General features: G+C 36.6%; 1 protein-coding gene across 2 annotated transcripts in view; it reads left to right on the top strand.

Moving 5' to 3' along the window:
- Positions 1-15811, top strand: part of VWA8 (von Willebrand factor A domain containing 8) — a 176651-nt gene that overhangs the window by 106425 nt on the left and 54415 nt on the right. For both annotated transcript variants that reach the window (XM_085059145.1, XM_085059135.1), the window contains exons 27-29: positions 8332-8440; positions 9397-9535; positions 10813-11015. In XM_085059145.1, coding sequence (XP_084915271.1) covers positions 8332-8440; positions 9397-9535; positions 10813-11015 — 451 coding nt within the window. The remainder of the gene's footprint in view (positions 1-8331; positions 8441-9396; positions 9536-10812; positions 11016-15811) is intronic.

The following is a 15811-nucleotide window of genomic DNA, read 5'->3' as shown; positions in this document are numbered from 1 at the left end:
TACTTCATGATCGAATATTTGCTTATTACTGATATTTAATATTTACTGTCCATGTACATATTAATAGCCTGTAAGGTAAACAGGTATATCTTAATAAAGGGAAATACTTGTTTCTTCTCCTGTGTTTTTAATTGATTGCAACACATTTCTGTACTGTTCCTTTTCACCTAAGTGCAGAAAAAAGTTGTCTTCAGTGGTAGTTGGGTTTTTTATTTGATGCTCACAAAGGGCTCTACAAAAATATTTCTCCTGAATGGAGCAATGCATGTAACCTCCATGAACCATTTCTGTATGTGTCTGTAAATCACTGTTATTCTTTAATTATATTACTACTTGACATATTACATCTTATACTTCTTTTCCAGAGGATAGAATCAAAGCAGCTGCATTATGTAGTAATGCCCTCCCATCTTCAAGCCACCCCCCACACCCTGAAGGGGGCTTACCAAAGAACAGGAGAGGGACTTTTTACAAGGGCCTTTAGTGACAGGACAAGGGGGAGTGACTTTAAACTGAAAGAGGATATGTTTAGATACAATATTAAGAAGAAATTGTTTACTCTGAGGGTGGTGAAACACTGGAACGGGTTGCTCAGAGAAGCTATGGATGCCCTCTGCCTACAAGTGTTCAAGGCCACATTGGACTTTGAGCAGGGCTTTGAGCAACCTGGTCTAGTGGAAGGTGTCCCTGCCCATGCATGGGTGTTGAAACCAGATGATCTCTAAGGTCCCTTACAACCCAAACTATTCTATAATTCTGTGATTCTCTGAAACAAATTTAATACATTCTTCCAAAATTCACAGAAAACAGGCTCAAATAGATCATATTAAAAAGCAATTAGAAAACTTACTCTGTCTTGAGCCCTAATGCGTAATTTATTTATGAAGAAACAAATATTTCCCTTTCATGGAGAAAGCTTTATGGATGTATGGAAAATTGAGTTTGCCGCATGACATACATACTTTATGTTTGCTAAGGAGGGTCTGATTTTTATGGCATGATGTATTGATAGTGATTCTGGTGCAGGTGACTGAGCACTGGAACAAATTGCCCAGAGAGGTTGTGGAGTGTCCCTCACTGGAGATATTCAAGAACCTTTGGATGCAACCTGTGCAATGCACTCCAGGGTGACCCTGCTTGAGCAGGGAGGTTGGAGCAGATGACCTCTGTGGTCCCTTCCAGGCTTACCCATTCTGTGGTATTAAAGTTCCATGTGTAGGTTTCTCCTGCTGCAGCACCATTGGTATCATATCTAACATCCTACATATAATTATTAAAAAAGATTGGCAGTGTAGTGCCTGTGATGTACCTTTTGCTGATGGGACTATTACATTCCTGGGGAACCAGCACTTAAGCAACTGCAATGTCTGTCAAATTGACAGAACACACTTGAAACTCTTGCTGTAATTTCTTCGCTGAATGTCACTTGGTAATTTTTATTTTAAAGAATTACAACGTTTGTCATAGTTTTGGAGAAATTTGCTCTTTGTATAATTTTAGAAGTATTAGGTGTGGGAGAGGACTCTTTAGTAATGAGACGATCAGAGGTTTAGGAAACATAAGAGAAAGATTGCTGTAATTGGGGACGGCTCAGTCTAGAAGTGAGAAGATAGAATAAAGGTGTAATTAGATTGAATTAAAGATAATCACCTGATCATTTTGAATTCATCACTGAGGTTTTATAGGAAAGGTTACAGCAAGGATGACACACTTACAAGATACCCACAAGGTGCTCATCAAAAACTTCAATAGACAGACAACTGTGAGCACATACTTTGTACAGTGAAGGCCAAGGGGAGCAGAAACTACAGGAGCAGTTCACGCACAGCTGATAAAAGCAACTTTTTCTTATATCTCACTGTGCTGGGCTAACCACCTGGCTCTGATTATCTAGCAGTCTTGGTCTCAGTCCCCCACTTGCATCCACTACATCTGGCATTTCAGGTTCTTACTCCTCCACTGCAAGATAACTGTGGTTTTGGTCATGAAATTAATTCTGTGGAGCTTGTAAGCCACAGGTAGATCTCCTTGAATTACAGCTACACCTTTCAGATTTAGGCACATTTGATTCTGCCTTGAGGTTACAGAACACTGAGATAATTTCTCCAAAGCTGTTCCAGCCCCAGATTGCAAGCTCCCATGATGGACAGACACATTGAGGTAATTGGGTATATGATGTTTGGACTGCTGCAGGAAAGGTACTAGAATACTGGCCTCTCTATTGTTTTCTATGAATCTGAGAATAGGATAATGGTGTTGATCTAGTCCAGCCCACTTCCTTCAGAAGAGATGCAGGTTATTCTACAACCTTATCTCATTTTTTTCATGATTCATGCCTGTAAACCTTCAGAGATGGAGTTCTATAACCTCCCAAGGCAAGTCAGTCTTGTTTTTAAATAGCCTCAGCTCTAGAAAATCACCTCTTAATCTTCCCCATTTTTAAGGCCTTTGTTTGGTTTTATTTTTCTCTTATGCTCTTTGTCTTCACTTTATTTATGTCCATTGTTAAGTATTGGGTGGGAAACCAGTTAAGTTCATTTTTGCTGGAGCCAAGTAGAGTAGTAGGAGAGTACAGAGTAGAAACATATTGACTTTTAAAAAGCCCAGTATGTTTGCATTTCATGCAATATTTAACTCATCTCTGGTTTTCTAAATATAAATCTCCACATCCTTTTCACAAAATCCTCCATAGCTCTTACTCTGTCTTTGCTTTATGTGATCAACTTTCTTCACTCTTATATTTTTCTTACTGTATTGGATTTTTTCAGATTGATTTTATGACACGTCAAGATTTCTAGGTGTGATTTCTATGTTGTTCTAGCAACAACAGCATATCCCCACAGATGACTTCTGTGCCCCAGTCTTTTTTGGTAGACCTTAAAGACTTACTAACCATCATAATAAATTGCTCAGCATTTCTATTAAGTAACATGAAAACTGGGATAGTTCACACCAATTCTGCCTGAGGATGTTAGTCATACCTACAGGAAAATCATTGTATAAGGATAGAAATCTTGTACAATTAAATTTTGCAATACAGAAGCATTTTCAGGAGATTCTAGGGTAGGAAAATCATTATAGTGAAATGCTGACTCCTTTATACAGGTACTCTCTGGCATGTCTTGGATGAAACGATTTGTGCATTTTTATTTTAATAAGCTTTGGATAAGCTGTCACCTATTGCTTAATTGAAAAGAGAATTTATATGAATCAGAATTATTTAAATTGCTGCAGCAACATAACTGCTGTAAATATAGGAAAACAACCATGAGACACACAAGCAACATGCTACAATACAGGGTCTCAATAGAAGAAGTATTTAGGGATGTATCCAGCTGAAATTGCTGAAATCCAGGGGAAATTGAACAGATGCTAGTCGTGACTGTTACAGGAATTTTAGATTAAACTCTGGAATTAATATACCTAATCTTAGAAGGGAAGATTAGATGGTGTGTAATGACCATTTCCAAAATAATTCTTGCAGTAGTTGTTTTTTCAAGAGAGAAATTAATTTGGTGATACTAATTTACTTATTTACTAGCAAAATTAGTATAATATATTAGACCTGTAAAGGAATGCTTTACTTGGTCTTTCTGCATTCTTCGGTTGTCATTTTTTTCCAGGTAGGATAACCATTCTTCAAGGCACTGATATATTCAGTATTGTCAGGTGTTAAAATACTGTCTGTCTCTCCTGGTACCACCTGTCCACTAGTTTTTAATTTTCATCAGTATTGTATGTAAAGCAGATGGCTTGTCTCTGATGATTTGCCAAGATTTAGTAGGTAAAACGAATTATTCATGGTACTAACTCACTGTCTTTCTTTATGTATGATTACATTTTGTTTTTCCCATTGACATCTGTTATATCATATTTGTCTGAATTCGTGTTAATCTGCCATTTTGGTGCACAGTTCAGACCATCTGTGATTTCTAGGTAAAACAGCATTTAATCCTAATTCTGAGATTTATCATTGATGAAATTGCCATTCCTTATTTTTCCTTCTGTCACTATTCACTTCCAGGTGCTTACTGGAACTTCAATATTTGTTATATATTAACTGGGTTTTTTTAATATGTAATGTAAATATGTAAATTTTAACAGCTTTGTTTTTCTCTGAGACTATTCTTTTGTGTTGCTTTTTATTTTCCCGCCTGGGTAATCTGTAGTTAATTACTGGATATGTCTCATACCATACGTATCTCTTGTCAACCCTCTGTGTTGAGGAGCCAGTTGAGGAAGGGGGGTCTGCACTTGACTGTCAGGGAACAGGAGTTTTAACATACAACCGTTCTGAATGTCTGCTTGTACTTCAAACCAAGATATGTTTGGATAAATAATGGAGAACTGGTTGGCAAGGAATTTTCCTGATTTCAAACTGTATCTTACTTAAGTCCAAAAAGGTTACGTGGGATGGAAATCTTTTCAGCTAGATGGAGCACAGGCTGTTACTGGAGGCCTTGAATAATACAGTCTGTGCCAGCGCTGAGCTGGTTTACAAGATCATATATTAAGTAGCTTTGTTGCCTGTCACAGCTCATGTCCACAGCTGTACTATTACGATGTCTAGCAGCGAAGAATTTGCTTTCAGTGGAACTTCAGTTTCACAAGATTCATAGCCATCTTCCAATATGTTCTCTGAAAGCTAAATAAATGACTTTATAAAGTTTTTGAACACAGTTGTTTGGTGATTTAGGTTTTTTGTTGTTTGATTTTTTTAAATATTCCCTAAAATGGATTTACTTTCTTAAATGAAAAATAGGAAAATGGAAAGAAATTGTGTTCTATAGGTGTCACTTTTTAAAGTTTTCCAGCAGCGCAAGAGAATTATCTTTTGACATATCATTTCCCCTTCGATGGCTGTGCATTAAGATATTCAGGCTAATAGTAATTTTTTGTAGAATTGCCCCATCAACTGTAGGTCTTGTGCAATTATTTTCTGTACAAAATGCCTGCTTATATATACATTTCATGGACAGCAGTAATCCTGTAGAAAACTGGGATTTAAAATTAGAAATGGATAAACATTCTGAATTTTCCTTAAGCATCAGGCTTTGACAGATGTATAATCAAAGAACTCATCAGGAATTATTCCTTAGAACTTGCTCTTAAATCTTGGTTCTCTTACAAGATATATGCAGTCTACCTGTAGTTTTTTGTTCTAGAAACCCTTTCCAGCTTTTGAGGAAGGCAAAAATCATGGATTGCTCTGTACAACCCAGCTGGAGAGACCAGTAGAGTTTTAGTACTGTTCTTACCCAGCCACTGCACTTTTTATACCTATCAGGTCTCTTTGCCTTGCAGATTTTTGCCAGTGTTGACATTTCCATTATATTCCATCTGCCTTTTATGTAAATGCTATTTGGTTAATTAATCTGAAATACAGCCGTGTGGCAGGAGCATCTAGTGAAGTTTTTACTAGTACTGTCACTTCAAGTTATTTTCAAAATTTGCTTATTATAAATCCTGGGAAAAGAAGGTAATTTCCTTACTTTGATGTGTATCATATATATTCACTAGAGGAAGGCTGGTAAGATGTGTACACATTTTCAGTGTGGACATGTTGTTCCAGTCCTTCTGCACCCTCACTCCCTCCTGAAAGTCATTCAGGAGGCAGACTGATTGTGAGACCTTAATACCACCAGCTTCTTTGATACTCTTAGTCTTTCTTAGACCAGATTTAATGGAGAGAGCAGTGAGATAGAACAAAAAACTAAAAATTGTCAGGCCCTGGAAGAATGAGATCCTTATTACTCTTGACAAAGACTTTTGTATTATGAACTCAGCTTTGTGTTTGTTCTGAAATTCTGATCTACATTTCCCTCCTCTTTGCTGTTTATGATTACTTGCTCTGCTGCCTCAGAGAAACTAAATCATTCAGAAACAGGGAAGGGAACAAAACCTCAAAAATCTGGGAGAAAGGAGAAATCAGTTTTCCTGAGGGAAGAGACGAACTATTAGCAAAGAAAATCTCCAGAAAGCTGAAACAGAGTGGAAATGTTTATTTGGGAATGCAATTTGTAATTCTGTTGCTATGAAAAGCAGGGTATTTGGTTAGAGCTGGTTATTAACATGTGTTTTGTTTTAAATTTTAATAGCTATTCATTATCATTAGTAAGGTTGTTGATTTTTAGGATGTTGTCCATGGGAGTAATGTGTAAGGAATTAATACCAAAGTCCAAATACTTGTGAGAGCTGATGTTCCACTGAGCTAATGGGAAATAGCTATTGCTGATTATAGACATATCAGAGATTATGCTACTCAGAGTCATAGAGCAAACAGAAGTCTCCAGGGGTTTTTTTGCCCATAGGACAGCTTATGGCTCAAGGCATAACCAACGCTTTGCCAACAAATCATTTAGAAATCTAAATGGAAGCCTGAAGTAAACTGACATTTAGTCTAGTGACTTGACTGATTGCTTGTTTTTCTGGTTACATGAATAAATTAATCTAAGAATTTTGTAGATGTTGAAATACTGCATCATGAATGTTTTTTCTTAATGGTGTTGAATGTTGTCATTTGCCATGTATTGTACTTGGAGATTCAAGTACAATCTCCAAGTACAATACATGTATCTGGCTTAATTTCTCTTCTTCATTTGGGAAGAATTTTGGCTATACTAGCTAGGTGTAAAGAATGGAAAAATGCAAAAATAAGTGAGGAAAAATGCAAAATTAATCACTCTGCAAAGATAGATATCTATTGGTATTTATAGTCAGGCCGCAAGCAGGCAATGAAGACTCTCCTGGTTCTTTGACTAAGAGAGGGAATTAATGAGATGCCTTTCCCTCATTACATGCCCCAGTGGCACATTGCTGGCAGCTGGCCATTTATTTATCTGTGAGCACCAATGATCTATAGCATCCAAACCATTTTCTGTTCATAAAACAGTGTCTTTGGCTGTCTGACTGCCTTGGCAGATGGTCCACACACAGAATGGTGATGGAGGCTGAGTGACTGCCTGCGATTTCTGGCTTCTGGTTGATTGAGGCTGATGTCAATATACCATTAAGAAATGTTAACATACCTTTCCTGAATGAGTGGCAAAGATTAAGGAATATCTGTATTCATTCCCTGACTTTTCCTTTAAGTTCTTAGAGGGAAAATAAAATAAAACTAAAATTCCCTAAGTTTCATATAGAGTCCAACTGATTTTTTTTATCCCTTCTTATTCTGAAAATAATATAGAGAAGAAATTAAACAAACCTCTAATATCTAAAAGTGCCAGGTTGGTTAGTGAGTAGAGGGAAAATAGTTGTAACAGTAGGAATGAAAATCATCAGATAGGACAGAAGAGACCAAGCAGATAATTTTAACAAACAGTCTAAGAGAACTTCTTTAAAATAGACTTTGAAGATATTTATAGAAACTGGGAGAAGGAATGTCTTCTATTCTCTTGCCAAGTCCTGTAGCTGTGCAATAATGTGCAACAGCATGTAACACAGAATACTGTTTTGATAGGAAATCTCTTTAGAAGCAACTGGTCCCAAATAAAAGAAGCCAGAAGTTATGAGTTCATTAGTTTGAAGGTATTCATGCCAATTAATGAAGTCAAACTGCTCTCAGTGACTAAATCACTTCAGAGGAAAGAAAGAAAAATTGCATTGTCTGTGTTTTGCTGTGATGCTACATTGTCACACATCAGCATTTTCTTTTGCTGTATAAATGAGCTTTGCTGTGGTACACATACTTCTTCCTTAGATAAAAGGTACAGAAATGAGGAGATTAGACCAAGGCAAGCAAATGCGGCTTTTGAAGATGTCCCTGTCCTTTCTGTAGATTGTACTGGCCAGAAGGCAGTGGGATACTTTCATGTCTGTATTCTTTTGTCTTTGTTCATGTGAGCAGTGGTAAAATAAATTTAAATAATTCACAGAGCTTTCATTGCATGGTTAACAAGCCACAGTATTTACTGTGCTTATTCTGCTGGTCTTTTAGAGGAGCAAGCCACTGACAAGAGTTCCTATAAGGGGTGCTGTCACACCCTGCCTGATCCAAATAAAGCAAAGCAAGAGATGGTTTGGGCACATTTTGCTGCATATCTCATATAATTCAGACTGGAAAACTTTTCCTTTTGAGGCCACATTATATGGATTGCTTCTTCTTTTATGATATTACTTAGGTTGTGTCTGTATTAGTAGTCCAGAAGGCTAAAATTTTTGTGATTTAAAATGTAAAAAGGAATGAAATATTTTAGCAAGGAAACATTTTCTGCAAGAGAATCTTCAGATATATTTTGTTGGAAAAATGCACTTGTCTAGACTATTTACTGCATATCACTTACTGGTTAATAAATGTAAAAATTCATTTGTTCCTACATTATTTGACAGACTGCCATTACCAGATCATAAGTTTATGGGCTACTGGAAAGTTGATCAGCCAGGGAATGCACAACAGAAAATGCTGTGTCCATCAGAAACTCAAAAAATAGATGTAAAGGTTTGTCTTTTAAATTATTTTTTAATTCATATAATGCTGGTTTTATGTATTGGGATGTGAATAATCTAAAATGTGATTAATTTCTGCAGGAAAAAAAGTGTATACAAGGCGTGGTCCTTGTCACTTTTTCTTGGCATTTTTACACCAACTAGAAAAATTACTGGTTTTGTATACCTAGCCCTGACACAATGTAAGATGTGCTTGAAAATCAGCAAGTTGGGCCAGAAGTTCTTGAAAAGAAGTTTTTATTAGCATATTGAAAATAGCTTATCTGAAAGAACTTTATAGCTGTTTTGGATGACTGGGGGGTGGCCAGTTACAGGCCCCAGATCTCAATTTTTGGCTAAGATCAGAGACTGAAAAGAAGGGTGTTTTCTGTTCTATTTTGCATGCAACTGAATTCTTACGGGTCTTTGGCACTGCCAAGTTTGAATCTGAACCTTTGGTACAATTTGATCTGCAGCCAAAGTTTCTGAGTCCTTTTCAGCTCTGAGTTCTTGGGTCAATTTCAGTAATTATTACTCCAGTGAGTAGGGAAAAACCTGTACTTCTAATGTGATGTATAGGTGAGATTTAAACTTTATATAATTAGAAATTGCCATTTAATTTCTTTGAAACAGAAATATTCTGATATTTTCCTTGTATGAACTGTGTTTTATCAGTACATGATGCCTCCTTCGTGGTACTAGTTGATAATGATCCCAAACCATTAAAAGACTAAAGAGGAGAGGCATGAGATTTCTATACTGTAAAGGAAATACTCATAGTAGGGACATTCAGAGAATTTATGCAAAAGGCATTTCCTTTTCCCATTAATTTGTTTAGTAATAAATAAAAAATTTGTTTAGTAGGTTTTTTTGTTAATAGTATTGCAGCATGGAAAAGACTTCTCCATTTTCCTAAATAATGGAGAGTGGAGTATTTTAGGAAGCCTTCATTGTTATTATTTGTTTTAGGGCCCTGTGTACTTAAATATTCAAGGCTTTCCACTGGAACGACATGAAGCCAGGTCCATCAGTTTCACAGAAGAGCTTGCTTTTTGGACACTGCCTTTAGATGAAATTAACTTAGTCTGCGATGTCACAGTAACAAAAGGTACAGTAAGAAAAGCTGCTAACTTTTGTCATGACCCACAATGTTACAAGGAAGTGAGATGTCCTGGAGATGAGGAATGACTGGGCTGTTAATTTTCTAAGTGCTTGCCAACAGCCAGTGGCAGAATATAAAAGGCCAATATGAGGGATTTTGAGTGTAGTAACAGCACTCCAGTGCATTTACAGTAGTGTGTATTTCTAGATATGCTTACAATAGAATATAGGAATAATACTAGGAATTGTAATATGGGAATTAAGAATATGGAGTACGGGATGGACTACATGAATAGTAATTTATCTTCTTCTACTTTTGTTTTTGAAACAGTAGGTGAAATACAAAAATAATCAGCCCCTGAAATTGGTGTGTGATTTCACTGAGTCACTGTGGTCATAGTAAAGATATGCATCTTTCTCAAACTAAGAAAAATATGTGTAATTAAAGTAGAACACAGCCACAAAATTGCAAGTCTGTTAAATTTGTGTGTTCAACACTGCCTTGCTTCACAAAAGTGGTTCTTTGACTTTCTCAATTCAGTTTTAATACAAATCTTTTAACTTTGAGAGTGTTGTGCTTTTTTCCCCTGTGCTCATGCTAGTTCTTTCTCACTGGACCAAACCTGCCTTAGTTACCTCCACAGCATATGTCCCAGACTGAATTGCACCATTGGGAATATTCATAAATGTTTTTAGGGTTCATAGTTAAGCATGTCTAAACATTATTATGTATTATAAACACATCACTAATGATTGATACTGGGATGTTGTTTTTCTACTTGCAGTCCAATTTATAAATACATTAGCAGACTTTGATGGCAACAAAACAGAAATTAGGTAGCTTTGTATTGATTTCAAGAATAGTCTGAAATTATTCAGGAAGGTGGTTTATGTGAAAAGTTCTGTACAATGTTTGCACTCAACCCAGGTTTAATTATTAAATACATTAATTTAAAGGGAGGATGGGATAGAGAAAGAAGAAGAAAAACCAAGATTATAAACAAACAAAATCAGATGAGAATACTAGCAGCTGGCAGACACTGCACTCATGCCTATACAACTGTGTCTTGGACTACTTGTTTAGAGTTAATACTGTTGTGGAAAGATTCTGCCTGTTAACATTTAGTTAATATCAAGAGATTGTTTATCTTTATCTCCCTTGTCAACAGTGGTAATTTTTTAGTACTTTTTGCAATATCATCTGCCAAGTTTTTGACATATCTGTTTCCAGAAGAGAAATGCACAATGTCAGTAGCCTTTCACTATTTTGTTTTCTATTTTCAGATGAGGAACATGAAAATGTTCTTTATGTTACTACATGCAATCCTGTTTCCTTGTACTTCATGAACATTTCTAGTAAGAGTGGATACTTTGTGGATCTTTATGACCTCTTCCCAAGAACAGTTGGAAGTGTCTGGCAACCTTTTGTGACTGTGGCACCACTGGGAAATCCGCTTAAAGGTCAAGTGGTTCTACATGAAGAGGAGGTAAAAAAAATTAAATTCCAGCTAAATGTTTAGTCATGAGCAAAGTAGTATCATGAGGGTAGATCACTGGGGACTCTGCCTCTATAGACTGAAATAGCCTGGGCAAACCTACCTCCTGCTGAATGTTCTTTTTTTTTTTGCTATACTTGTAGCTTGGGGATTGCCTTCAGCTTTTTTTATATGGAGATTTTCGTCTTGCACTCTTTAGCTGGACAATGCCCACTTCCATTCTTGAAGCTGAGTTCTATCTGCTTATCTTCTCTTACTGTAAGAGGGAGATTGGCCTTTATGGGAGAAAGGGGGAGAGTGGGTCAAATTCAGGAGTCTCAGTCAAACAGCATATGTTTGCAAAGTGCAGAGTAAAGTATTTTATGTGAATTCAAGTTCTCCTCTGATCTTGTCCCCATTTTACTTTTTAAATAGTATATAAAAGAGACACAAAGTAAAAGGAGTAACAAAGTAAATTGCTGCTTGTATTTGCTCCATGCCACTGTTTTTGTTTTGTTTTGTGAATCCTTATATTTCTTGCTCTGTAACATGTGAAGTGTCAAGACTAGAAGGAAGACTGGGTAAGCCTTGACATCAGCAATGCAAATTGAGAACTACCAACAATTTCAGTGTTAGTTTGACTCAAATGTTTTTTTAAAAGACAGCTATTGCATACTTTGCACTTTCCCTTACTATCTGTGAACTGATTGTAACATTTCCAATTCAGAACTTCTTTGCTCAGGAGTGGGAAGAGACAATAGTGTATACCATGCTGCTGCTGTTCATTTTTTAACACTATTAATAGCAGTTTTTTATGCTGCCTACCAGTCATTGAGGTTTGACACGGGCATTAAATCTGGCCATTATTGTTGGCTGGTTTTTCCTTTTTTTGAATTTCTTCTGTCAATTTTTCAGTAGGTGACAGGCTTCAATCTAGAAGAACCTTTCCTACACTGAGTTGGGGTGTTAATAGTTTTCAGTCATTTCTAGTGTTTCTGCAATACTGTTGTCTCAGGAACATTTGTCAAGTGTTGATGCCACTTTCTGGTGTCAAATGCTGCAGTTAAGCTCAGTGCCTTATGAAAAACACAATTCTTCTGCCTTTGGTAGAACTGCCTGTGCAGATGCAGCTGCCTCTTAAGATACTTTCCAAGGAAAACTGTAAGAAATGTGGTTCTGAGGTTACCTGCTTGTTGAGCAGGTATAGAAGTACCATTTGGGCTATTTTGAGATGCACATAGCACATTTGTTTGGTTCTAAATAATTCTTGGTTTTCTTTGGTGATGTTGATGCATGAAACTAAAACAAATGGCAGTCTGTCTTTTATCTAAGAATGATTAGAATGTCTCACACTTTTTAATATAAAGCCAGCAAGATTCTTTGCTAAGTCTCCAAAGTTCCTACCATTTTGTTTTTAACCAAATCACAGTGAAGTTTGGTGTCAGAAGTGAAGGTTCTTCTAAAGTGAAGCTTTAGGTAGTTATCTCAGAGTCTGGTTTTCGTATCTTCATGGAATATATTTTTCATGGTATATATATGGTATAATAGATATATTTTTCAGACTCTGAAATAAAATTTTTCTGTGGAAAGACTGTGATAGTTCAGTGTTCCTTTCCAGATGACTTCAGTCATACTGTAACCTCATGTTTTTCTCTCACAAAGCTTAAATATTGCCAGTTTTAGACTTGCCTTTCTTGGCAAATGCTACCGGTGAATACATCCTGTCTGTAAATAAGCCTGTTGTACACTGGGAAATAATACAGAATTAAAATATTCTGAATGTTTTGCATTATCTTAGGACTTTTTACATATTTTTACCATTAAGGCAGACCTTATTCACTATTTGTGAAAATATGTTTCATTTAATTACAAACTTGGTCACACAAAGTTCTATACTTAGGACACCATTCAGCAGTGATTTTAGACTTTTTGAGAACCTAAGCAAACAACTTGAACAGAAAACAAAAAAAGAAAAATTACTGTCTAGTATACTGTGTGTTCATATGTGTGCACGACACTGGTGATATTTTTAGGATTGGTTTTTAAGTGAGGCACTAAAACACAGATTAGATGAGTGCTGCTGTTGAAGTCTTCACAGCCACTGCTATACTTCCTTATGTTGGAGTTCAAGTGTTAGGCTCTCTAGTTCCCACTGAATCACAAGAGGGATTCTCAAGTAGTACAATTTTTCAACATAGAGCTTGGTTTTATTCCTAACTCTTCCTGCAGTGGAGCCATGGAAAAATCATGTGCTCAGTGCACCTGTGAAATGAGGTGGATGTTGCTGTGTATGAAATTTAATCCATTATTATTGATGTTAGCAGGTAAGCATATGGTCTAAGATAATCATCCAAGTACCTTCTGTATTTACTGGGAAAATGCAGGTGACCTGAAAAGCATTTCAGCTCAGCTAAAGTAGAACATGTTTAATTGCCCTCTGGAAGTGCCTCTTTCCACTGGCCACAGAAGGAGCCTTTACATATAGTCAAGATGCCTAAATTTGGGTGTACTAAGATCACTGACTGGTATAAACTCAGAACCTGCAGCATTCACATGTTAAGAAAAGTAGATTAGTGGCACATCTCCATTTTGGGCAAGGCTACAAGAGTTAGCTAGTTGTGCCAAGGCTGCATGGAACAGTACAAGAAAAACAAGTAATATAAATAATGTACTTGATGCTTTAGAGATTCATCTGTGTGTAGTTGCAAAAAGACTAAGAAGTATTAAGAATATTTGTAGAAATAAGAACTTGCATTTATTAAATAAAAGGGCCACTTGACAGCTGCAATTTCATAAATAATATAATCCTTTAATTAGACAAGCAGTTTTTCCCTTTTTTTTTTTTAATAAAGGTCTTTGGAGATGAATGTTTCTGACTAAGTTATAAAAAAGAACAATTTTAAATGGATGATAATCTTATTGGATAAGATGAAATGATGATATTGTTGGTCTTCAAATAAGCTTGTATATTTTATCTTGTTCCCAGATGACATCCATCTAGATCCAGTAGAGCCCTCCAGTGAAATAAAATGAAAAATCACCATTCCTTCCTGTCCTTTTAAATAAAATTTTACTGAAAGTAAACTCCTCAGGGATTTAACTTAATGGCACAAATGGGAGATTGATCTGATTTTAAGCCACATTTACATCTTCTTGGAAGAAATGGTAGATGATTTTATTCCTCGTGGTGGCCATTGGTCTCAGTGAGTGCAAGCTGTTCTGACTCTTTTTGTTCAGACTAAACTCATAGACTTTGAAAGGACTCTTCAGAAATCTCAAGTAACTTCTTTGTAACATGGGAATTGCATTCATCTTTTCAAAGCAACAATGCCTCTGCCATCTGTCCTCCCCACAAGTACTTCAGGGCTTATTCTTACTTCCTGCTAAAGCTTTGTGTCCACTGTATGCACTTTTCTTTTTCTTTTTGCATCTATCACTTCTACTGCTCAGAAGAAGAGCAAGTACAAACAGAAAATAATTTTGATTACTTTTATGCATGATTTTATATGGGGTTGTAAAAGCAAGCTGCACATGGAGAATTTATTTGCCTATAAATTAACAGCACACTTCCAGGTTTTTTTACAAGCACTTTACTGTGTTGAAAGGCTACAACTGGACAGAGTAACCTACAGTCTACCTCAGGGAGCATAACAAGCTTTGTTCAGGCAGTGTCCTGCCAGCATCCTTTAACTCTGCTTTTATCTTTCTTGGTCAGGAAGTGGGGTGGGGAGAGAGGGAAATGCTTTTCCCTGTGCCATGTGCTGATGCAGTTCTGCCAAAGCTCTCTGATAACAAGGGAGTGAGGGAGTCTGTGGAGCAGAAACTGACACAGAGATCCACCTCACTCACTACATGTAGAAGACAGCAACCATTTTTTAAAAGAACACTTCTTTTAGCAGTTTGTGATCTGACCTGAAGCACAAATGAGGACCTGAATATGGTAGTACCAGTAGCACAGTAGTCGTAACTTCTGTAACCTCTAGTCCCCATAATATTGTCATGTATGTCTCCAGAACAAAGTGTATATTTTCTTATTTTCTTCAAAAACTAGTTCTCTTCTTTAATATTATAAAAGACTTTCCTTTTCTATGAGTACACCTTGTAGTAAAGGTCTGCTTATATAGAAATGTATACACCTTCTGTAGGATGGGAGTTTTCCATAAACACAAAACTTATGCCACTACTTGTTCTCAGTTCACTGAAATCTCAAGTACAATAAAGTCTCCCAAATCATCTGAAAGACACTATTTGCATTAATTAGAACACCAGTAATCTACTTGCATACATTTCCCTATCTCTGAAGATGTGGTGGTTTGAGCCCCAAACCATAAATTCTTGCACAGGCATTTTCCAATTGAACCTGATGAACCGTATGTTAATGTTTGTATCTGTGCTTAATATTTACAGTATCAGGATTGTTATGTGTCTCTCACTCAAGGGATCCTTGAGTAGCTCTAAAAGAAAAGGTGGGACAGGTGGCAAGAGGATATATGATTACCCTGCCAAGCTAAGGATCAGCTTTAGTCTGAAGCTGATAGCTAAGAAAAACCTGCATTTGCAAGCTTGCTTGCTCAGGACATGAACATCGAGGGCAGAAGAGATCAAAACAAACTGTGAGTTTGGGGAGAAGAGTACAAAAATGTTAAACTGAGTTATTTGCATTGTCCCACTCTGAAACTTCCCCAAGCTCTCCCCTCTGTATGCAAAACCAAAAGGGACAACTTCCCTTACCAGCAAAATGAAGTCACAGCCCTGTTTGGTTTAAGAACTTTTTAGAGGAAAATGCTGGTTAAAATAAAAACAGCAGT

This window comes from Lichenostomus cassidix, chromosome 1, assembly GCF_008360975.1.
Source record: "Lichenostomus cassidix isolate B80296 chromosome 1, HeHo_3.0, whole genome shotgun sequence".
Classification (NCBI taxonomy): domain Eukaryota; kingdom Metazoa; phylum Chordata; class Aves; order Passeriformes; family Meliphagidae; genus Lichenostomus; species Lichenostomus cassidix.
This window is presented reverse-complemented; position numbering and strand designations above follow the sequence as displayed.